General features: G+C 45.8%; 1 protein-coding gene across 2 annotated transcripts in view; it reads left to right on the forward strand.

The window, feature by feature from the left end:
* The window catches only part of ATAD2B (ATPase family AAA domain containing 2B), a 107747-nt gene that overhangs the window by 68109 nt on the left and 14202 nt on the right, over positions 1-25436 (forward strand). Inside the window, exons 20-25 of one of the 2 annotated variants that reach the window (XM_066596739.1) lie at positions 4498-4633; positions 6866-7062; positions 12150-12309; positions 14451-14573; positions 15917-16054; positions 24732-25364. In XM_066596739.1, coding sequence (XP_066452836.1) covers positions 4498-4633; positions 6866-7062; positions 12150-12309; positions 14451-14573; positions 15917-16054; positions 24732-25364 — 1387 coding nt within the window. The remainder of the gene's footprint in view (positions 1-4497; positions 4634-6865; positions 7063-12149; positions 12310-14450; positions 14574-15916; positions 16055-24731; positions 25365-25436) is intronic. The other variant, XM_066596748.1, reaches the window with a different exon arrangement.

Consider the following 25436-nt stretch of genomic DNA (forward strand, 5'->3'; position numbering starts at 1 on the left):
AGTGGAGCCCGGTCCTGAGCCCCACCTACACCTCCAAGTCCTGGATCGCCTTAATGCATAATGCCGATCGTCTCCCTGCGTATCCACGAAATCCTGACGGACTATATCAGGAGAGCTGCCAGGAATCTGTGTCACACTCTAGGTGTGATCCACTGAAGCAATGACTAATAAAAATAAAAAAGTTCCTGCGCTCCTTTTGGATCCAATTTCACCAGGGATTGGAGTTACCAATGCATAAGTAGATTAAAAAACTTTCTTTATTCCATATCCAAGTGCAACGCGTTTCATCGCATATAGCGAATTTATCAAGCACAGTATTAAAAGCACACACACATATTATATATATATATATATATATATATATATATATATATATATATATATATATATATATAATATAATCATATCTCCTTGTATCAATTACCTTATTGCTCCTCCTTCCTCCTAACAGGCATGTCGGTCCGTTGTTGTGCCAGCGTCCTAATCTGGGTCGCTCACGTGACTTGTCACGTGTGTTGACGTCGCGCGATGACGTCATTACGCTCGCGGCGCTCCGTTATAGCCGGTGGAACGCATAGGATGAATATTCTCCCTGCGCCCTTTCTCCTATACCCAGTATATTTGTAATAGCGTGATGACGTCATCACGCTCCATCATACCCAGTTACGGTGGGTGGAACGCTCCAGGGGAGCGCTTTAACTCCCTCCTTGCCTAACGCTATCTGAGTGTCAGGAGGGGAGTAGCTGATTAAATCAGTCCTATTGTCTTTATTTATCAGTTCACATTAATATATGATGGGAATATTAACATATGCATAGAGAGATGTATATAGAGACAGGTGCTATAGCCCTTAGCCACTGCCTTTACTACTATATCCTAATCTCATTGAGTATATATCTCTACCTTTTTGTAATACTGTTAAAATCTATGTTCTATAATAAATATTAAATATAAATACATATATATCTAAAATTACAAATAAAAATATGTATATATACTAAAAAATAAAAACTACAACGCTAATACTAATATACAGCTATACAATATGCATACAATGAATATGAAATAAACTATTATTTCCAATTATAGTCAATTGATATCCTATAGATACATAATTCTCTATTAAAATAACAAACACCCCAAATAACCGGGATTATGGTGTAAAAGCATATGTTTTAAAAAATTATTGGTTACAAACTCCATTCTACCTCCATTTTATCATTAATTTAATACTATTACCAATACTACTAAAAAAAATATTGATGTAGTTTAATAAATAATTTATAATTTATACTGATGTCGTAATCTATACTCATAGTTTCTCAAGTACTTCATTCAAGCCATTCGGGGTGAGAGTATTCATTCTGAAAATCCAGTACATCTCTTTTTCTCGTAGACGTTGCACTGAAGTTTCATAAATGAACTCCAAGGGTGTGACTCTAAGTCCTTCACTTACTTTATTATGGTGCAGGGAAAAATGGCGGGATACACAATGCTTGGTGTATCCCTTATTGATATTACTTCGATGTTTATTAACCCTTTCCCTCAGAGTATTAATGGTCCTGCCCACGTACCTCATACCACAGGGGCACTCTAACATGTATACTACCAATTTTACATTACAGGTCATATGTTATCCTATCTTAATCTTTTCCCCACTTGCTAATTCCACCTCCTGTCTACCATTTTCAATATTATGACAACATTTGCACTTTTTCTCTTTACATTTATGCACACCTCCTTCCCCAATCTTACTTTTCTGTAGTTTACTTTTGTCTTTCTTATTATTCCCCTCTCTTCTCGGACACGAAGGAGCCAATAGATTTTTTAGGGTTCTATTCTTTCTAAAAACGCATCGGGGGTTGTCAGATAATGTTTATGCTAGAAAAGGATCCTCCTTCAAAATAGTATAGCGTTAGGCAAGGAGGGAGTTAAAGCGCTCCCCTGGAGCGTTCCACCCACCGTAACTGGGTATGATGGAGCGTGATGACGTCATCACGCTATTACAAATATACTGGGTAGATATATGAGAAAGGGCGCAGGGAGAATATTCATCCTATGCGTTCCACCGGCTGTAACGGAGCGCCGCGAGCGTAATGACGTCATCGCGCGACGTCAACACACGTGACAAGTCACGTGAGCGACCCGGATTAGGGCGCTGGCACAACAGCGGACCGACATGCCTGTTAGGAGGAAGGAGGAGCAATAAGGTAATTGATACAAGGAGATATGATTATTATATATATGTTATATGTGTGTGTGCTTTTAGTACTGTGCTTGATAAAGTCGCTATATGCGATGAAACGCGTTGCTCTTGGATATGGAATAAAAGTTTTTTAATCTACTTATGCATTGGTAACTCCAATCCCTGGTGAAATTGGATCCAAAAGGAGCGCAGGAACTTTTTTATTTTTATTAGTCTTTTACAATGGACAGAGAAGCATCCAACATGGCACATTTCTGTCCGGTAGAAAAGGCAGAAAGGGACGGACACATTTCTGCACGGATCTGTGTGCGGGTCTGCATAGGATCTGTCTGGGATAAGGGCTTCCCGGTCAGGACGGACATATGTGAAGCACAATGCTGCGGTGCCAGACCATCTCCGGCGAGATGTAGAGAACACTTGCTGTAACCGTTCCGGTGTCCCGGCTGCTACTTATTCACAAACTTCCAGGAGGAGCAACGGAAGGACGGCACAATGCAAAGACAAGACTTGCAGCATGCAGATATCGGATAGACCTGTCAGAGACGGCAGATCCTTTGTATGTCTTCCGCTAGAAAATGGATTCTAGATGTGCTATAGAAGGTGATCCTGGGAGATGATATAGATAGGTCTTCGGTCATGTAAGCAGAGAATCCTAGTTTCTGCTTCGTTTTCCGATGTCTCAGCATTCTTGCCTTTCATTTAATGACATTTTTATACTGCATATTGTATTGTAATTACTTACAGGCTTGATTAGCGGCATTCTTCTTCCACTACTTGGTATCCGTTATTGTTCTTTCATATCATCCTAGGTATTGCATTGCGGGATTGTGTATTGGATATCTTGCAGCTTTATTGCCCTTCCCTGCTGGATATGTGGAATACAATTTTATTCTGACCTATGTTAGTAATCTCCATAAAAGCAAAGCATATCCAGAGAAGGAGGGACCAAATGAGTCAACTGATGACGTCACATCGGACTCGTCTGTACAGTCGTCTTTGTTTAACCATAAGACGGAGAACCTCTTTACATCTGCACTGAATGGCCCCTTTATTAGGGACCCCCATTTAGTAGCATCTCGGACCTCCTTTGTCCTTCCGATCTACAGCAATTCATCATGGCCTAGATTCCACTAGATGTTGGAATTGTTCTGCAGGACTATCGGCCCCTGCGGACAGGAAGATTCTTGTAGTTGCTGCAGATTAGATACTGACGTGATCTGACGCACTGACAGGAAAGGATCAGCGATTCATGCTGCTCGTGTCAAATTCTGACATCCCATCACCACAGAAATTTAGATTCATCTGATCAGGGGATCTTTTTTCACTTCTCGGTTATCCAATTTTTTTAGGGTTTTTTTTTTTGTCCACCAGAGTCTCGTCTTTTAGGTTTCCCTTCATCAGCAATGGCGCTGGAGCTTGTCGCCTGCTGTTGTCCCTTAGTGCTTGAGGTTAAGTTGTGCATTCATACACAATGGAGCCACCAGCGTTGTAGTCAGCTGCAATCTGTTTGTGCAGCTCCTGTTCATCAGAACGATTCCTGACACCCTCCTCTGACCCCTTCTTTACGTCCACAGGATCCCCTTTCATTGGATGCTTTACCTTAGTCACTCCATTCTCGTATGTTCTGCACGCGAAAACCCAACAAGGTTGGCAATAAAATCCTAGTCCAACCCCGATGACCAGGCCTGGATTTTCCCATCAAATGTGGATTCACACTGATCTACCGAAAACTCGTCAAATGATTTTATGTTGCACTCCGGGTCACGGGTCTAATATCCATCCAAGCTGTAATGGTGAGAGGGTGGGGATCTCCTATAAAGTGGCCTTCAGTGTATAGGGCTCGCACACCGAGGCTCCGCAGTAGAGTTTGTATTCCCTACAATAAGTTTTATATAACTTTTTATATGGCCATTTTCCACTTCAGCCCCGTTGTTTGTTTTCGCAGCGCCGCGCACATTCTTCGTTCATCCTAGTGTTTTGGATGAAGTTATGTTTTCGAAGCTCTTGAATTGCTTTTACTGTTGAAATGTAGCTGCGAAGCCAAACACAATGAGCTCATAATGACTTCTTATTCGTCTTTTGTGCCCTGGTAAAACACTTAAGTGAAGCAAGTTGTTCCGTAGGTTTCCTTATTTACCGCTGCTCGCTGCTTTATCCGTCTTGCGCCGGAGCGCGCTGACAAGCATTCTTTATCTTCTTTTTGGTAATAAAACCTGTGCCCTGTTATTACTCTGCCGGCTCCCCTCGCAGCGCTCTGCTATGCTTTACAACACATTTCTCTTCTCCCGCAGGTGAAGTGTATTTTCAGGGCTCAGTATGAAGAAGTTTTTCACATTTCCAGACCTAGTGAAGATGACCGGGTGAATTTTTTCCAAGATTTGTTACTTTGTCAGGCTGCTATGCCCCCTCCCAAAAGGAAAAAAGCTGGTAAGTGTCAATGATGAAACCACCTTGGTTGTATCCAAAGTTGTGTCGCTCCCTCGGCAGGCCAAGTCACATAAGTGCATTGCTGCTGTAAAGTGGTCCCTCAAGTTACAACGGCCTCGGGGTACAATATTTTAAAAATGCAATAAACTTTTTTTTAGGCCATTGTAACTTAAAAACCAGAATCCGACACAGTCCGGATCGGCGGCATGTGTAGTTTTGCTAGAAAATCCAGCCAATTGGCACCAGCATTTCACAATAAAACCCATGTATTATTGAAGCGTAGGCACTGATTGGCTGTCTAGTAGCGCCTCTCTCCAGTACAGTGCAGTACTACCTGTCTTGTACTGCTCTTTACCCGGATGAACGGCTCCTTTGGATGCCAGGTTAGAATGACTGCATGTTGTTTTTTGGTACACTGTGTGTTCTGTAGAAGCTGCTGTCATCACCGTAGAAAGTGATTTACGGCTTCGGACTGATACATGTAAGGACTTGCTTTGGGGCGTTAGGCCGCTTGCACACAGACGGGTGGGATTCCACATGCGGGATCCGACCCTGTGCCCAGCCGGTGATTGGGACAACGGTCACACACACCTCATTGCTCCATTCGTTTTCACCAGGAGTGCCAGAGAAAGTAAAGCGTAAACTTCCGAAAACTGAGAAATGTTTTTCCAACTCTTTTATATTTTGCTGAGAAGTAATCTAAAGTTGCGGCGCGGCCGGTGACCGCGCCGAGGCGCCATCTCTAAAGCTGTTGGACTCCGCAGAACAGATTACAGCCTCTTATACTTTAATAATTTGGCAGATTGAGCGTGGAGCTCAGTGGTTCCCGCTCCGCTCCTCCATCACCCATTGTTTAATTCTTCCTACCCCTCAGTCACCGGCCGCAGATTAGCAGGCAGGAAATAAAATACAAGTAGGATTTATGTCTCCGTTCTCAGCTCCAACCTATTAAGCAGCAGCTGTTTGTAAAGCCGGCATAAGGCGCACCTACCGGCTCACACCGGCCTACCAGGAGAAGACGCAGACTTTCAAGTGCTTATCTTCCCCATTAAGGACCAGTAAATCTCAAGTCCTTCAGACGTCCTCTCAAGGTGTCTGCTGTAGGCAGACATGTCCTAGTTAAGACGTGTTTGTGGCTCCCCTGATTCCCTAGAAAGGGGGACGTATAGATGGATGTGTCTGTGTGCAGAAGATAAATCTATATTCCTAGCGGGATATAGAGGGTTTAGAAGAACCAATATTTGTATTTTTACGTATAAAGAGCGTCCATTTTCACCCTTTCTCGGTCTGTGAGTTTTGGTGCCTTGTTGGAGAGCGGTATTTTGTGCACCATTATATATCCAGCACGAAACTGCGCAACGGGCCTCATCAAACCTGTCTGACAGTAAGGGCGGCTTCAGCCAGACATATTTGCGTGCGCGATATGCAGAGGCCAGAACCCATTGGCTTCAGTAGGGTTTGTTCTCACTTCCCGGTTTTTCGTGCGTGCAAAAAAAATAGAACATGTTCTGTCTTTCTGCGTATTTGCGCTCCAAAGGTCCCTACGGACGTCTGCAGGAGGTGTGCAGCGCTCGGTATAGCAAAACAAAAAACCACACCTGGACCTCATTAGGCTAAATAGCCTTTTAAGTCATGGCGGAAGGAGGGGGGGGGGGGTGTTGTGCACATATGAATGTGTATGCAAAAAAGTATACAGTACGATGCGTCGATACACATAAAACAACCCCATTCACTATGCAAATACGTAGCGCTGAAACGCGTGCATTTGCGCATACTCTCATCTTCAGCCGCCCTAAGACGGTCCTTGTTACCCGCAGCAACCAATCAGAACTCGACTTTAATTTTTTAAGTTGCTGTAGTAAAATGAAAGCTGAGGTTTGATTGGCCGCAGTGGGCAACAAGGACTGTTTTTTTTTTTTTTTAGACAGCTCTATTGTCGTTTGCGCGAACTAGCTGGTGATGTCCTCACTCGCTCGTTCGCTCTCATGCAGCCCGTTTAGACAGGTAGGTTCATCCTTGACCTCAGTGAGAGTCGTTCATTGTTTTACTTAATGAACGAGAATGACTGCACGATCCGTGTTTGAACAGCCGGATAGAACTGCCCCTAGTACCGTATGTTACAAGGTTTCAAGCCTTTCGCTGGTCCATGCCGATAAATAAGAATGGGCTTGGTTCCCAGTTTTACAACTTGTGCTATCATACAGCTGATATGGTTGACCTCCTATTTTCCAGTGCTGCACTCTTTGGAGGTCCTGCCCCCCGCCCCACCACCGCCGCCGCACCAGCTTTCTGAGGTGGAGACACATAGGATGGAAGACCACGAGGAGAACACGTTGAGAGAATTGAGACTCTTCCTCAGGGACGTCACCAAGCGACTGGCCACCGATAAGCGGTTTAACATCTTCAGCAAACCGGTGGATATTGAAGAGGTCTTGTTTCCATAATGCACAAACAATGAAGCGGATTATATTAATCTTAGATTGTTGGTTGTGGTCACCGCAGACTGGAGGCAAACCTATGAATCAGTGGAGTGACCAGTCAATCCATAAATCCTAGCTTTATATATCCAGTCAAGTTCTCTGGTTTTTGCAATAATGAAAACACAAACTTTGCAGATTGGTCGTTTGCTCGCGTTTAGATGGAACGATTAGCTTCCACTTTTGCTCATTAGAATGATAAAGCGTTCCGTCTAAAAGGGCCTTAAGCCTCGTAGTAATCAGACACTTCCTGTTCTGTAGAGAACTTCTCAGCTATCATCTCATTATCACTACAGGGGGCCTAAATATATAGATAACACAGGATTCACAATAGGTGATTGTCACAGCTTACCTCCTCCCCTCCCTTTGTACAGGTCAGAGCATGCCCACAACATTGAATGCTGTCCAGACTACAAGTTGGGTCCATGTGGCCGCTGTAAAGCATATCTTTGCTGTTAACTGCAGCTCTGGCAAGATGCCCGACCTCCCTATTCCCAATCGTTGCTCTATAGATCCTTTATAAAGGGTCAAGTAGTGATTTGAAGGAATGCTGCCATCCAGTAGGTGGCGCTGCAGAGGTATTGTTCCATTTTCCTTATTTGCATATTACCCAGAGGAGCACGGAAGGCCTTATAAGTCTCCTCACGCACCTTCTTGGTGCTCTCCCTAAGCAGTGAAGTTACCCCTCCTGACCTTGGTCTATTCACTGACAGGAAGCAATGAGTGAACCAAAGGCTGATTATGTCCTGCTGACACAGCTGCAGGAGTATGTGGTTACACGGGCATGAGCTGTGAACCCACTTGAGCCAACATGTAGATGTACACAGGATTGTTTCCATTCACTGACAGATGAATACACAGAGTATATTAACTCGTTGCTGAACTTTTCATTATACATAAACCAGAAAACCTTCATGAATTTCTAGTCGGAGAGAACCCCGAGTCGTATCGGGTTCATCTGCCATTCACCTTGTATTAATGCAAAATCTTAATTATCTGTTCCAGTTCTTGTGTTTTTGTTATGTGTAACCAGAGGCCAGACAAGTGAGTGACGTGCCAAACCGGTGAACAAAATTCAGAAGTTTCATCCAAATTTTCAGATGAAATTAGCAGTTTTCATAGCAGTGAAATCGGAGGAGAAAAATTATTTATCGACTGTAAAGTCCGCTTCTGTGCATGTCCGTGCAAAACCAGGGCCACCGGCTGACTCCAAGGCCAGGCAGGATGCCAGCATGTGGCTTACAAGTGCTGAGCTGCTTCCCAGTATCGCAGATGGTGGTGATGCCTTACAGTGTTATGTGTTACGCTTGCTTTGGACAGGACGCTTTTCGGGGGCTTAGGCCCTTGACAGTTGTCCCAGCGATCATTGCTCTTGTGCTTGTACACAGGAGCGATAATCGTTCAGTAATTTAAGGCGTAAATGAATCATTCCGATAGCACCCGGGATATTACATCCCTTGTAAGAGTCATTCATTCGCTGGCAGTATTTATACTAAACGCTTATTGTTCAGTTTCACACAATCCAGCGATAAGCTTAACCATAATCGGTCAGCGTAAATGGGCCTTTAGTCACTATCTTGCTTAGGGCCTATTTACACAGATCGCTTACGTTTAAGTGCCAGTTTTGAGCAATCACGTTGCATAAGATCTTAAGTAGCTAATTAGCTACTTAAGAGTTTCTTAGCATGTAAATGAAGGCGTCCGCTGTATGCGGAAGACAGCGGGAGCGCTGTCATCTGCATACTGCTGCTTTGTTTTTGCAGACATCAGCTGGTATCCCACTGAGCTGATAGCTCCGAGAACAGCAGGAGCGCTGACAGCTGCTTTGTTCTCGGAGCTGAGAGCTCCCAGTGGGATACCAGCTTGAAAAAAAATAGTATTAGCAGGATCCCGCTGAGAACTCGGCGAGTGATTGCTGACTTTTAGCTTGCTAAAAGTTAGCAATGAACGAATAGTGCAAAATGGACGCGCATTTAAACACAACAATTATGGCTCAAAAGATGGCTTTTGAGCGATAATCGTTGTCTAAATGGGGCATTAGGAAGGGTTGATGATCCAGAGACTATTTGGAGTTCAGATGTGAAGTCGGGATGGATATTTGTTCCCCCCCCAAACATAAGGAAAATTAGCTTCTACCTCAAGAGGGAGGGTTGCCCTTTCTCTGGATCAACATTGAAGGATAATAGACCTAACTGGATGGACGTGTTTTTTTCTTCCTCCTAGCCTTTACATACTATGTGTTAAAGCGACCCTCCGGGTTTCGACAAGCGAAGATAGCCACACCAGCTTCTCCGACTACCTGATGCACATTGTGTATGCATCCTTTGTCTAAGATACTACACCTGCTTTAATTAACCAGTATTGCCCACATGAGCAGTGCTGACAGTAGGAGCAACACGTATTGTCTTAGATTACCAATGCCTACAGTGTAAATCAGCTAGTCAGCGAAGCAGTGTGCTCATCTTTGCCCAGGCCCAGAGGGTAGCTTTAGGCTAGGCTGCATACAAAATGGAAAACAAAGTCTTTTAAAGGGGTATTTGCATCTTACACATTCATTCACAGAATATGTCAGAAACGTCTGATATTTGCATACTTCACTTCTGGGACCTGTACCTAGCTCTAGCGTAGTGGGGGTCCACCTACTTGCGTTCCCCCTGTTAAGGTGATTGCACCTCCAGGCAGAGAATGGATTAGTGTAGTGTCTATCAGACATTTATGGTATATCATGTGAACATGCAGTAAATGTCTTCGGTGGGATACCCTTTTTAATGTAGGAAATGCTTTATAGAACAGTAACATAGTATGTAAGACTGAAAAAAGACACTTTTCCATCCATTTCGGCCTATTACCGCCCTCAATGTTGATCCAGAGGAAGTCTCAGCAGTCCCTGAATATAGCCACTACCACCTCATGTATAGAAATACACCCAATGATAGTACTTATGAGTGTGTTCACATACAGCCACTGCTGTTTTATACAGCGGTAGCTGTAATTTAGAGGTTGTCTGGAACTTCTATTGATGACCTCTCCTCAGGATAAGTCAGCAGTCGTTGATCGATGGGGGCCTTCTGCTCTAGATCCCTGAATTTTTGTTCGTTATTGGCCCCATCAATCAGAGTATATTTGCTCTCTGATTGTCATATAAGGGTTTTCACACACACACATCCTCCCCCTCCCCAGAAAGAGTTAAATCATGAGGACTTGCTTGTTTAAGCCCGCAAATGCTGCAGTCCTTGATGGCATCTAAATGTTGTTACAGAAAAATAATTACGTTTCTTTCCCCTTACACAAGGCTTTGAAAAATGAAAAAATAAAAAGAACAAAAGCTACACATAATTGGTATCCTAAACCACACACATTATAAAATACTACATCATGTATCCAGTACGAGAGGGTGGGGCGGGATCACATCTGCATTCTCTAAATTGCCTTGCAGATGCTAATGCATCTCTATAGGCGCCTAGAGCTGCAGATCTTCCTCATGGGAGACTTGTGCGGATTCTAAAATTAAAATCCGCCCATGGACATTGGGTCGTTGGTGTTGTCATAATCCTGATGACACATTAAAATAAATCCAAAGAAAACTGGTTCCCCCATTCCCCCCTCCCCCCCCCCCCAAAAAAAAAAAGCTATAGAGAACCAATTTTGGGTACATATAATGTATAGAATAACTTTCATAAGTGCTAGATCTCATCCTGCAAAATATACGGTGTCATTGAGAAAAAATATAGTTATGACCACTGGAACACAGAAGGGCTAACTATTTACTGGCTGTTAGGGCTAAAATTAGTTATGTCACTAAGAGGGTTAAAATGCACTTGGAGCGACGGAGTTCTGTACCAAATACATTTCCATGAGACTTAGGCCGGCTTCACACGAGCGTGACGGGCTCCGCCGCGGAATATTCCGCGGCGAAGCCCGTCACGGCGCCCCCCAGAGACCCCATACTTACCAGCGGAAGATAGCGTGAAGACGCTTCCCCGCCCATCGCCGCCGCGTCGTGACACGCCCACGGTGTCACATGACGCGGCCGGCCGTGTCACGTGACGCGCCGGCCGCGTCATATGACGCGGCGGCGGTAGGCGGGAAAGCGTTTTCACGCTATCTTCCGCTGTGTTACAGCGGGAGATAGCGTGAACGGACGGCTTCCAATGACTGCAATGGAAGCCGTCAGCGCGTACACCCGCGGCAAATAGAACATGCTGCGGGTGAGAACGGGAGATTTCACGGTACGTAATTCCGCGGTGGAATTACGCATCGTGAGCATTGTGCTATTAGGTTCAATAGAACCTAACAGCAGCGGGCAACGCAGCGGATTTTCGCCGCGAATTAAGCAGCGTAAATCCGTTCGTGGGAAGGAGGCCTTAAATGGGTTATCAGGAGTATACTGTTGTGCGAAAGATTGCTCAGCTTGTAGTAGAACAATCTCAGAATACATACACTACTCTGCGTTCTCCCGACGCTGCCCCCTCGACAACTCTTCGGTCCCTGCTGAACGCCCCTTCTGGGAGGGGAGTGATGACTGGCTGCAACGTCCGCACGGCACTTTCATCCGGAATGTCATTAGTAGTGACTACCGGGGGGGGGGTTAAAAAATATCGCCCCTTAGCATAAGAACTGACCCTGACAGTCCCTAGGGCGTCCTCTTATGAAAGGGAACACTCATGGCTATCCGTCCTTTGTCCATAGAGGCTAGCTCTCTACCACCTTCTGCAGTACCACGCTGTCTATAGTCCCCGGTGCGTTCTGCGCCTCGGAGTCAGACGGGGTCCTCTGCACGGTTTGTGTTGTCTTGATGCCTGTGTTTTAATACCGCTGCTCATTGGCTCGCATTAGTTCCAAGCATCATCCGCTTCTCATAAAACTTTCCGTTTTTTATTTCCGTGACTTGTCGTGGCATGCCGTTTTCATGACGCCGTCATAGTATCTGCTACGTAATCTCAAGGTTTTTCTTTTGCATGACTTGATGACTTTGAAGAGTTACCGCCTCACGTTCGGGTATCCAAATAACATCCCCCTTTTTTTTTTCCCCCCCGCAGGTTTCCGATTACCTTGAAGTCATTAGAGAACCCATGGACCTCTCCACCATAATGACCAAAATCGACAAGCACCGCTACATGACCGTGCGGGATTTCCTAACGGACGTCGACCTGATCTGCAGCAACGCCTTGGAGTACAATCCTGATAAAGAACCGGGAGGTAATGATGCTCAGGCAGAAAAGGGCTCCGGCAATTATTATTTCTCTCCCTCTCCAGGCTATATTGATTTTAAGCCTCTTTCTGCCAGAGGGGAGATGTGTCGAATAGCGGCTCATAATTACTCCACTCTGCCAGTCACGGGGAAAATAGAGAGGCAAAGACAGCTGCCATGTTTGCCAATGGATAAAAATAGTTTGTTAAAAAAAAAAAAAAAAAGCGCCCGTTTTCTATTGACTCTGTAATACTTTTATTTTTTATATTATCGATTCTGTGAGATGCCGAGTGCATGAGATAAAATGCCGCCTTGAGATCCATAAATTTATGTTCTACCCCTCTATTTGCTGCGCTGCGTATCTGCGGTACACAGTGTAATTCTTAAAAGCAGCACAAATCCTTCTGTGCGCTCAGACAGTGGTTATTTAATACATTTCCCCGTAGCTCAGCGCCTCGTACTTTCTCCGATGCCTGTTTCTCTGACTCTTAAAGTGATTCTTCACCTTTTTAGCATCGGGATTTTTTGGGGTCTCGGATTCTGTGCTGATTAGTTATACAATGTATGGCCTCTTTATTATAGACACCGGCCTTTTCATGATTGGCCTTCCGAAAATGAAAGGACGCGCAGTTCAGTGTAAACAGCAGTTGGTCACCTTTGAACGACTGTCTGCTTTCAGTGAATGGAGGCAGGGGAAGAACGCTCCCCGGCCACACTGTGAGCAATGCCAGCGGTACTCGCTCATGTGCAACGGCACGGAAGAGAGCATCACTGTGACGAGTGTCTGCCAGCATTTGCTCGACAGCTCGTCCCGGGTAAATGGATTAATAATGGGAGGGTCACGAAGCAAAGCCTGTGTAGCATGGAGGGGTTAGGCTGCCTGTCTATGGGTGTAGCGGTATACTGTGGCAGATCTCTGCTGCGGGAGCCGCCGCCGGGAAGCAGGAGCCATAGGACAGATCTCCGCTGTGAGCCTATCTGACAGATTTAGGAATCGCGGCAATTCGCAGCGTGCTGCGATTTGCCGTCCGTGAGTGGAGAATCGCTATGATTCTCCGCTCATGGACAGGGGGTCGGCGCTTTCCATAGCAACGTTATGGAAAGCGTGCACTGCATTCCCCGCGGCAGGATTATCGCCGCAGGGAAGGCAGTGCAAAAATGCCCGTGGACAGGCAGCCACAGTCTGGTTTATAGCAGATCGTTACATGTAAAGGCCCATTTACATTGAGTGATGATCGCTCAAATCGCTAAAAAGCGATAGTTTGAGCGATAATGGTTGTATCTAAACGCGCGGCCATTGTGCACTTTTCATGCACTGCTAGCTGATCGTTAAATTCAGGCCAACCTAAAAATCGGCCTTGGGCCTTATCAGCAGTTCTCCACTTGGAGTGCTCATAGCATTGTTTCCCGTTGAAGAACAAAGGAACTGAACTGCTTTCAGCTAAGGCTTCATTTGCATACTTAATTGCTTGTAAGTAGTTGAGTAGCTGCTTAATAGTTTATACAAAATGATCGCTCAAGGCTGTCACTCAAATTGTCATTTGAGTGATCATCGCTCCGTGTAAATGGGCCTTAAAGAAGTGGTGATAGGAAGTGCTAAATGTATCTAAATGAAGTTGAGCAGAATATAGAAATTCTAATATACCGTATTCAGGGACATCACGTGACTTGCTGTATAAAGGTGTGTAAGGCCTCATGCCCACGGGCGCACATGGTTTCCCCGTGCAGAATCCTGCCGCGGATTCCACCTGGCCCGCAGATGGGCGGATGGCTTCCATTGACTTGAATTACAGCTGTGGAAGCCATCCTTGTGGGAAAACCGCACAAAATGGAGCATGTTGCTGGTGTTTTCCTGCAGGTGCGATCCGCCCGCCGGAGATAAATGACATCCGCAGGTAGTTAATTACATGCGGGTGCCCAACGATTCCCTATGAGTGCGGATCATGCATGCGGGACACCAGCGCGTTTTTTAAAATTCTATTTTCCCCGTGGAGATTGGGCCTAATAGAAAGTATACCGCGCCATCACATGTTGCTTTTCCCATAAAGCGGCCTTCTAACCGGCTGAACATGTAATAGTCACACTGCGGATTTGACATTTCGTGGATCGTTCCCAGACAAATTTCTCTTTTACCGTGTCTCTTACACAGATAAAATAATCCGGCACCGCGCCTGCACGTTGAAAGATACGGCGCACGCCATCTTCGCCGCCGAACTGGATCCGGAGTTCAACAAACACTGTGAGGAGATTAAAGAAGCTCGAACCAAGCGAGGTATGCTGTAATCTATCCTCATTCAAGCTCGTTTGGTTTTCAATTAAAACAAATTAGAACAAATGACAGGAAGGTACGTGCAGATTAACCCCCAGATCACACCGACGGCACGTCAGATGTACAATTGAACTTTACTTCCTATGTAAATAAGCTTGGAGATTATGTACAATTCTCATTATTGCCCTTCCAGACGAAAACGCTGCTCCCCAAGCCAATGTTGGTGTGCCTGCTAATGAACTACAAACCCCAGCATGTCTTTCCAGCATAACCCATGTGTAGCCGAGATCTGATAGGGCAGCTATCTATAAAATAACACTTCTGGATAATCTTTTGTTAGAACTTTGAGTTGTGCTGTTCCTCCGTTACTCCTCCTGCAAAAGTATAACTAAATTGACAACTATCTGTTACCATTCCTCTTGTTAATGCAGCATGTCCCTACATGTTTTGACTCTGTCCAGTCAGTGCCTACAGATTGTATAGGGACACGCCCAGCTGACAACAAGAATGGTAGCGTCCAGTCGTCGGGTATAGATTTTCAGGAGGAATAACAGAGGCATAACACAATGCAAAAATCAAGAGCTGATCCTGAATTATTTCAAGTATGTACCTAGACTTGCATGTCTAGTGTGGTGACGGCTCCTACATGTCCCACAGCTGCACGGGAGTACCTGGCGGCTCCTCCGTATCCCGCATCGGTGCGAGAATGCCTAGCAGCTCCACCATGTCCCACAGCAGCACCGGAGTGACTGGCGGCTTCTCCGTATCCCGCATTGGTGCAAGAGTGCGAAGCAGCTCCACCATGTCCCACAACGGTGCGGAAGGACCTGGCAGCTCCTCCATATACCACACCAGCCCAAGAGTGCCTAACAGCTCTTCTGTGTGCCACAGTGGCGCAGGTGGGCCTCGCAGCTCTTCTGTATACTCTCCTGGCGCAAAAGTGCCTAGCAGCTCCTCCTTCATGTCCCGCGGCAGGGCCCGGCGGCTCCTCCTGCGTGTCCAACAGCGGTGCGGCAGGGCCCAGCGGCTCCTCCTGCATGTCCCGCAGGGGCACAGTTTGAAGTTTTGTAGGTCCGTCTCTGGGAATCTAGCAGTTAATATATGCTGCGTGGGCTATTTCTCCTGGTAGTTTATTAGTACATTTCCATTCCGAGCCTCCTATGCTGGGCTATGAGGCTACATTGCAGTGAATGGGCAGATCTTTGGTATCTTAATTGATTTCAACCTTAGAATCTTCTGCTGACTTGGGGGAAAACTGTGCTGTGAAGAGTTGAAAATACGGCCAAAATATTTTCTGGTGTCGTTCAGGATTAAATTAAAAGTCCCCTCTTATCTTGTATGTGCAGGTTTGTCGGTGACCACAGAGCAAATAAATCCTCAGAGTTCGGTGGCACGGAAAGCGGAAGCTGGAGCTGAGGAAGTGTTCCGCAATAAGCACAGGATCGCGCTGGACATGGCAAATCATTCTGCAACCAAATGTCCATGTAAGTGTTCTCCAGCCATTCAAACAAATCACTCGGAATGTAACTTCTGGAATTGTTTCCTAGTGATCGCTGGCTGGGAACGGTGAGCGACGACACGTTGTGGGCGCCGTTACAGCCAGCGCACAGATGGCCTTAATGGCAGTTCTACCTAGTTATATAGGGATTCGTCTCTTGCTCCTATAACGCAGGTATGGCACCTTATGACAACCCCATGTTACAGCGTAGTAGTACATGGCACCCGTTATCACGCTGCACTTGTCATGGTAATGCTGGCTACATCTGTAACTAGGAGGATTAGCCATTCTGGGCTCTAGAGAAGCAGTGGGACCAGGAATCTTATAATCCCAGCTGCAGACTCTTGTAATGAAGGTGAAGCATGGAGGCAGCTCGCCATCTACACCTTCTCGGAGTCCTTCATGTCCCACCTGGACAGGTAGAATCAGCCTGACCGAGCCGAACAGCATCTCACATCTTGGCTTCCAGGATCCAGTAAAACTTGTTGGAGGATCTGGCAATACTTTTGAGTTTAAAGGAGTTATCCAGGCAGTGCCCACTGGGGTTGGAGCGGAAGTGCCACTCTGCCTCCTGTGTGTCTGCCGAGCTCGTAACTGCCAGCTCAGCTCTCATTGAAATCAATTGAGTCCCATTGGTTTCAGTGAGCTGTGCCTGTAATTACGAGTTGCGGCTGCTACACAAAGTTAATTTTGGGAATACCCCTATAATGACCACCTGGTTTTTGATATTTCTACAGTTGAATACGCCCGTCCGCAGGTTTCCTATGCTGCTGTCTGCCAGACAAACTACTGCTTTTGTAAATCCTGTCCGCTTAACCCTTCGATCGCCATGTGGCTTTAGGTAAAATCATCACTTTTTATGCGGTGGAACGATGAAACCCAACATCATGGATTACAGCTGTGTGTGGGATTGATCAAGTGCTTTGCACCAGCATGCGTAGAAACCCCCCCCCCCCCCCAAATTACTGCTTAGGCCATAATCTGAGTGCTTCCTCCTTCGATCAGGTCAGTGGATTCCAAAGGCGTTTGATTGGGTGGAGTTGGGGTACCCCTGACCTAGGCCATCTTCACACTCAACCTGCACAAGGTCTCACTCGAGCAGCAGCCCAGATCATAGCGACACAGCATAAGACTGCATAATAAACAGGATACGATAGCGCTGCCCTCCAACCTTAGACTGTCAGATGGAGACCAAAGACGTCTCCTCATATAGTCTTCCCTGCGGTGACTTCCATATTAATTTTTTTCTTAATAAATTATTGTATAAGACGTTTAAAAGAAGCTCCCAAAACAGTAAAACCATCTAAGGTGATGAAAAAGTTCTAAAAACTTATCAAAATATAAATCGAAAAAAATCAGCCAAAAATGTGGAAGGACGTGATCTGTTATAAAAATGCATTTTCTCGCACATAAATATAATAAAACCTTTAAAAAAAAAAAAGCTCTCCGCAGGTATCCACGCAGCCGTAATATCCTGAAGAATTAATGTAACACGTTATTTACTGGGAAATATGGATGAAATAAAAAATGCTAGAAATCGCCTTTTTTTTTCTATATCTGCTATAAAAAAAAAAAATCCCGCAAGCTGTAAAAAATAAAATAAAATCCCAAGTCTGACCTCCTACAGCTCCGTCAATGGGAAAAAATGAATTGTGCTGGAAACGTATGAGTGGAAAAAATAGAGTTGGTCATCGAGGCCCAAACAGGCTTTAGGTCTCCCTCTGCCTACGCACCACAAATCCACAGCAAATACCGCCTGTTTCTTCCTATGGAGATCCGCTGCTTCCTGCACACGAGCGGAAATCAATTGTGATTTCTGAACGCGGTGGAAAAATCGCAGCATGCTACCTTTTCACGCAGGCTCCGCACGGACGGCGAAACATTGCAGACAGGTCGCGGATTCAACGCCGTAAAAATCCGTACTGTGCATGTGCGACTGCTAGCCGACGGGTCCATCCGCAGTACAGAGAAGACTGCGGCAGAGTAGATATGCGCGGACGCCGCTACTACTGGCAGACCCAGATTCCGCATGCCGTGTACAGGGGGGTCTTAAGGGGTTAATAAGCGCGTTGCATTTTATGGCTTCGGAACAGGTGTAAAAGGGGTTAGAATGCTATAATCCGGTGCGCCCCATGTGCTGCACTGTTGTCAGCTCTGCTACATCCATCATGGCAGCAGGCTTCACACGGGACGTATCTGTTGCCGGTTCCTCGCCAACCGTAGGATGGAAGCGATTTAGCACTTTACAAACCCATTTGACCACGTGGCCGTAGACATTGTAATGAGTTGTAAGGAGCCCGATATCCCCTATACCTCGGCGGCCGGCATTACCACAGCTGGCGCTCGCCATGTTCTTGGGCATACATGAGCACTGCTTGCATGTCATCCCTGTAAAACCTGGCCAAGTGTAAAATGACACAGCGCGCACCACACGGAGCGTTCTATAAAAGCCTGTGCATCGGCCTGCTGGAATTGGATACGCGAGGCTGTGCATAGTTAGCAGACAGCTGACAGGAATCTCAATGTGTGTCAGCAGCCCCGCACCGCGCAGGAGACCCCCGCTCGCACAAGCTGCACTTTCTGGAGACTCCGTCTCCACACTACCAGGGCATCAGCTGCCGTCTTTAATTAACATACTCCGTACTACTCTCCATTATTTATAAGGACGACTCGTGAACGGGATGAAGCCTTGTCAGGAGGCTGAGAGATATAGCTGCCCAGGCACACACATGTCATTGTCACCTGCTGCCAGCAGTGGGCGCCGGAGCATGCCAGTATTTTGCATATGCCAGCGATGGCTGCAGTAAAGCATCACTTTAGGTAAACAGCCGCTTTTTATGCAGTGGGACAATAAAACCCAACATTATAGGTCACAGCGGGAAGTGATCAAGTGATTCCACCCGTATTTTAGTGTAGAAAGGCCCTAAATGTAAGACTGTATTCTGTAATTTTTGGCTTATTTTTGTCACGTTCGTAGAGTGAATGGGGTCGAATCGCAAAGGGAAATTTTTCTAAAGAGAGAGAATGGCGCAGATCTTATCAGTCTGCTGCAGAGGGGCTAAATTCATCTTGTCGAACGGACAGCTAGAGGAGATAATTACGTTGCTGGTTGCCATCTGTATAAAATGGGACAATTGTTTGTGCGATTTTTTTTTTTTTTTTTTGTCTTCTCTATTTTTTGTGGTTACCATGGTTACAGGTGTTAAAAATGGGCAGTTTTTGTGTATAGTTCATCCAATTAATAATACCTTTCTTTATTTTTTTTTCTCCCAAATTGAGTTTGACTTTTTCGGACGGGAGAATAGTTTCTGCGAAATACACCCTTAGGGTGGCGCGTTCACATGACCGTATGTGCAAGTACGCTCGGCACAGCGTATTTGTGCATGAGTGAGGTCTGCAGAGGTGGATTTCCATGTGTCTGTGCATATTGTACTTTTTGCGCAAACATGGTCAGTAAACATGCAACACCCCCGTGAAATGAAAGGCTAATTGGCCTAATGGTGTCCAGATTTGGCGTTTTTCCTGCATTTTGCGCAGTGTTTGACGCTTCCCCCCACATATTTGCGCACCTCCAACAGACTTCTATGGGACTTATGCTGCACAAGACGCAGGAAAATAGAGCAGGTCCTATCTTTTTTATCTTTTTTTTTTTTTGCGCACGGAATCAGAGCGGAAGTGTTGACATCAATGGGTTCTGTTCTCCGTTTTGCTCACGTATATTTTACGCGCTCAAATATGGTCGCCTGAAGAAGCCCTTAGTATTTAGCAGTTAGATATACCACCAAGTTTACAACAATCCACACCGGACCCCCAGAGACTGGGGGCACCAAGGGGCATTCCTGCCACATCAGAAGACCTCCGTACTATACATTGGTGGGTCGGGAGGACCTGTTAAAAACTTCAGATGACGCCTCTTGTGTCTCACACCACCAAGCTGCGTGCGTTTCCCCTTATGTCCAGCAGGTGGCACTCGCGGTACACCGTACGCCCCGTTCCGTCCAGAACGCCTGCTTCATTTATTTCTTTGTCGCTGTACTTTTTTCTCTTTAATCACCTGCAGCTCCGCGAATGAACCGTGCGCCGAGGTACAGACGAAGAAGTAATTATAGAACTGATATCTTCCTGAAGATAATATCCCCTGATAAATTGTTTACTCTCTGCATTCACTAAAAAAAAAAAAGCGTTACTAGCATGTTCTAATGATGGCGAATGCAAGCATTGTACGCAGCGCTGTAGAACTCGTTAGTGGAGCCGCAGCACCGCTAGGCGGGTAGTAAATGGACACGCTCGTGTCAGTGTGATACAAGCTGATCACTCTTGTCGGCGCGGTGCGAGGAGAGTCACACAGATTGTTTTTTTTCTAGGATCGATGGAGCCTTTGTAACCAGTGTGAACAACATACAGAAGAACATCAACTTGCCTTGACACGTAATAACATTATTAACACCGCCTGTGGTATCGCCGGCCTGTAACGTATCGACAGCCTTCACCAGCAGGACAGTGTAATTGAATGCTTAAGCCATCCAGTAAAGGGGTGTCTAGGTTATAGGAAGCCAAGCGTTATATACAGTCTATGGGGCCGACAGCCCATATTGGAAGCGGATAGGTAGCACGTATTCTCCTAAAGCGATGGCGATCCCGTCAGCATTTCTCATGCACAGCGGTATTCTCGGTTGCGGCTGCAGAACTTCATTTAGTGTTGTATGTTCCTGCATGCAGATGGCCATGGATGTCACTGCGAAGGAGCTAATGCAATCAGGGCTAAGGATCAGATGGACCACCAATAACCAGTTTAACCCCTTAGTGACAGCCCTATAGTGTGTTTACGTCCCGCAGCTGCAGGATATGTATGAAGGCGGATCGCCCGGTGATCACTCTTTATACGATGCGGACGCTGGCTGTTTCTTACAGTCGGCGCCCAGCAGCAACAGCGGCCATGCGGCTCATCGGGGCTGTTAACAATTCAAATGCCGCTGTCTATTCTGTAGAAACAAGACGCACCGGAAGATGGCGGAATTTCATTCCCCCCCCCCCCATTTTACTCCACTTAGAATTTTTTTAAAAAGTTTTTTTAGTGAATTATATGGTACATTTAAATAGCACCATTGAAAAGTACAACTCGTCCCGCAAAAAACAAGCATTCATACAGCGACGTCGATGGATAAATAAAGGAGTTACGATTTTTTTATTTTTTAAAGGGGGAGGAGAAAGCGAAAATGATTAAAAAAAAACACTAAAGTTCCGTCACTAAGGGGTTAATGGGGTTACGCTGAGATTTTAGTGCATCCCCCCTGTTCACAGTAGTTTGCCCGGGCTCACACAAACGAGTCTGATTCCACATGCGGGTTTCCAAAGCAGAAGACCTGCGATCATTTGCAGAAAGTAATTGCGGAAGATGGCGGAATGCTTGCGTCGTTCTGCACATATGTCCACGTATGCACGGCGCATTGTCTGCATGGAAGAAAGATCTCTTCCCTCCAGCTTTTCTATCTATTTTCCTTTTGATGTTGCGACTGTTTCCAACGCTCATACGCAATGTCAATTACCTATGGGCAACTGAACACACGCATCCATTGACTTCAATGAGGGTTGTCTGCGCGGAATCCACGCTAAGATAGAGCACGCTGCGATTTTTCTTCCGCTTGCGGAATACGCAATTCGTACCTGCTAGTGGCAACAAAAATTATAAATGAATGCCCGAGTTGTACCGCGGATCTTCTGTACGAACAGCAATCGCGGATTCTGCAATTTGAAATCCATTTGTATGCCACGTCCCCCTTTTGTCTCCTGTTCCAGTAACGGGCTTTTAGCAGTAATCGATGAATCGATCATCCCAGTCATTGTGCAGTATAAACTTGTAAAGCGATCCAGTGACCGACTGCAATTCACTTGATGACCACGTCTATTTTGCCAACATAAAATCATTGTCAGCACATCCTCTTATGTAAATGGGCAAGGGGTGGGGGTGGGGTGGGGGTCTGGGAAGGGGTGGGGGTGGGTGTGGGGGGGTCTGGGAAGGGGTGGGGGTGGGTGGGGTGGGGGTCTGGGAAGGGGTGGGGGTGGGTGTGGGGGGGTCTGGGAAGGGGTGGGGGTGGGTGTGGGGGGGTCTGGGAAGGGGTGGGGGTGGGTGTGGGGGGGTCTGGGAAGGGGTGGGGGTGGGTGTGGGGGGGTCTGGGAAGGGGTGGGGGGGGGGGGGTGTCTGGGAAGCGGTGTCCCCTGGCCAGATCACTGTGCACCAGGAGCTGTGACTTTCTGCTCATGCACCTGATGAATGATTGTTGCATGCGCAGTAAGACTCAAGCAGCAGTATGCAGTAAAACTCTCCCCGGCAGCAGTATGCAGTCCTAAGCTCTCACGACCTGAAGGTTGTGGGTTGAAGCCCCGCATGGTTCAGGTAGTTGGCTCAAGGTTGACTCGGCCTTCCATCCTTCTAAAGGTTGGTAGAATGAGTACCCAGTTTGCTTGTAAATTACCTGAAAGCGCTGCAGAATAAGTTGGCTATACAAATAGCAAGTCCCTCCCTCCCCATCTACACTATAAGTGCTACCGTATGACTTAGTTTATGGTGCTTGTAGTTGCTGACGGGTTCCCTTTAAATGAATGAGCTTTTTTCCATGGAATAAACAACTCCTGTGACACAATCCACATGTGTTATGTGAGGTTTATGCCACAGATTGTGCAGCAGATTCTACCCTTTGCATTGCAAAGAGTGTAATCCACATTTGAAAATCTGCAGCATGTTCTTATTTTCACTTTGATCTTTCCCAATTCAAGAGGATTGGATTTGAAAGCCCCATCCAGATGTATGGCACTGTATATTTATCAACGGTTTTGCTGTGTGTACCATATGAACATGACTGTGGCGGGATGAAAGAAACCAAAAACACACTCTTCTCTGCGTGACTTCATGATCTTTCATCCCATTGTATTATAAATTATTAAAATGTACCTGCAGGAACCCAATTTAAAACCACCTAGGACACGCGCATCGGGCTTTAATGCCTGATTCAAACCTTTTTAATTTACAAAAGCGCTATGTTGATGGGTTAATTCGCTCGCAGGCTGCAAAATCCATTCATTTTGAGATGGGGCAGAATAGGAGGAGACATGAATTACAACTTTCTTTTATTTCCTCTTTGACAATAGAAAAACATTCATGGTTAGAAAGATAAAGAATGAAAGGAAGAAAAAGCTAAAATATCTTGCTGATTCTGCTGTGATCACAGGTCTTTATTAAAAGGAACCAGGTTCATGCTGCCAAACCGCGGGCAATGATCCCAGGGCACAGATCTACACCGCACCCATATACGTTCTTTATTCTGATGTGCTGCAGTGTTTTAGAATAAGAACACTTGAAATGTTTGATTCCACATGGTGCTCTGAGTCACGGGGGGGGTCGGGCCGTGCTGAACTCTCCCTGTCCGGATCATCTAAAGCAGGGGTCCTCAGGGACCACCAACAGGTCATGTTTTCAGGATATCCTATGGTAAGAACAGCTGTGGCAATGTCTGAGGAAATCCTGAAAACATGACCTGTTGGCGGTCCCTGAGGACTGGAGTTGGGGAATCCTGATCTAAAGGGACTGCTCTCTACTTGCTTTTCTCAAAGTGGGAAATACAAACTGGAGCTTGCTAGTTAATGAAGTCCTGTGATTACAGCAGCATAAACGCTGACACAGGCACATGGTCGGTCTTTGCCTGTTGCAAAGGTTGCATGATGGTGTTAATTGTAATGCGACTATCATCTGAGTAGTCGCACAATAATGTGACTGATAACTACTTAATTAGGACAAAGGAAACCTCTGCGGCACAAATGGGTGAGCTTGGAAAGGAAGAGCTTTACATAGTTGCTGCACATGAGGATCTAATAGTTTTTGTACTTTTTACAAACTTTGGTTGGTATGAGCTTGTCTGTTCTGTGGGGACCGGTTCATCCCATGACCCAGAGATGCTTCAGGTTTTCTTGACAGACCTACCTTTTAAAATCTCCGAAGAACATGACGGCCCAGCTTGGCTATACGGATATTTGCCAGCTAGGGGTCAAACCGGCACGGCAGAGCCATTGGCTTCCTCGCTCTAGCAATCGCTGTGCGTCCCAGCGCCAGGACTCCTAAGAATGTCGGCATGGCAAGTGTAAATATATGAAAATGTGCGCATTCCTATTTAATCTCTTCCAATAAACTTCACGCTGGGCAACAACTGGTTTATGTCTACTTGTCAGAACACATTGATATCAAAGGCCCCAACTTTTTGGAGAACATGCCATGATTTCTCTGAGCGTTGTCTGCAGCTTCCCAGCCTTGGTTTTGTGTTTTGCCCAATTTACCGTTGGATAAAATGCGTATTTTTGTGTGTATGAGAGTGTCTTAAAGAAAAGCCTGCAGCTAATTTCCAACATTTGCTTTATCCCTGGGATTTATTAAGTAAGCCTGTCTGCCTGAAGCTCGGTTTGCTCTGTCAAAACTTGAAGTGGACTGCGCTGGGCTTCTGTCCCAGCTGTGCGGAAATGAAGGCGCCTCATCTGTTGTCTATTGCAACCTTTTTTTTAAAGTTCAGGTTTTGTTTTTGTTTAGTTTTTTTTGTTTTTTCATACTTTTTTTTTTCTTTTTTACTTGCGGAATACAAATCTGATAATTTATCTTGTTTGTTTTTCTTAAATAACAGTTCCCTTTCGCAAGAAGCACCGCCGACGCTCGCAGTGGGGAAGAGGAATAATTAGGAAAAAGAAACCCAATTACTTAAAGAAAGAGGACGAGGATTCGAAATTCCGAGATGACGAAGACAACGAGGAACCCTTGGAGAATGGAGACTGTCTCGAGGAGAACGGAGATGAGACAGGTGACCACTCGGTGACCAACGATGAGTCCTCTTGTGATATTATGGACGGAGAGGTGGACCATCAGAACGGGACCCTTGGGAAGGAGAGCAGCTTTGTGTCCACAGAGGAGGATACGTCAAACGAATCCATGTTGGTCAATAACAAGGTAGCGTTGACAGAGGGAGCGGTCCCTCCTAAGGGTCCTCCGCTTGCTGCAGACTATGTCAATGGATGTGCATCACTGGACAGTATAGAAAGCAGCACACCAGTATCGGATATCCAGAATGGAAATGTGAAATCTGATAACCTCGAAGCCACACACAAAGACTCTGAATCAGGAGCCCGCCATGATGGACTCGTACACTGTAATACGGAATGTGCAGGTAATGATTCAGCACCACCACAAACGCCAGCGGCCGATCAAAGTAGCGAACGACAAAAGGAGGCGGACAACGGCGAATCATTAGATGTACAAGAAGGTAAGAGAATCCAGAAGCCTTCAGAATGTGTTGTGTATTTAATGTCTCATTAATTGGAGGCAAGAAGATAAA

This window comes from Eleutherodactylus coqui, chromosome 1 (genome assembly GCF_035609145.1).
Source record: "Eleutherodactylus coqui strain aEleCoq1 chromosome 1, aEleCoq1.hap1, whole genome shotgun sequence".
Classification (NCBI taxonomy): Eukaryota; Metazoa; Chordata; class Amphibia; order Anura; family Eleutherodactylidae; genus Eleutherodactylus; species Eleutherodactylus coqui.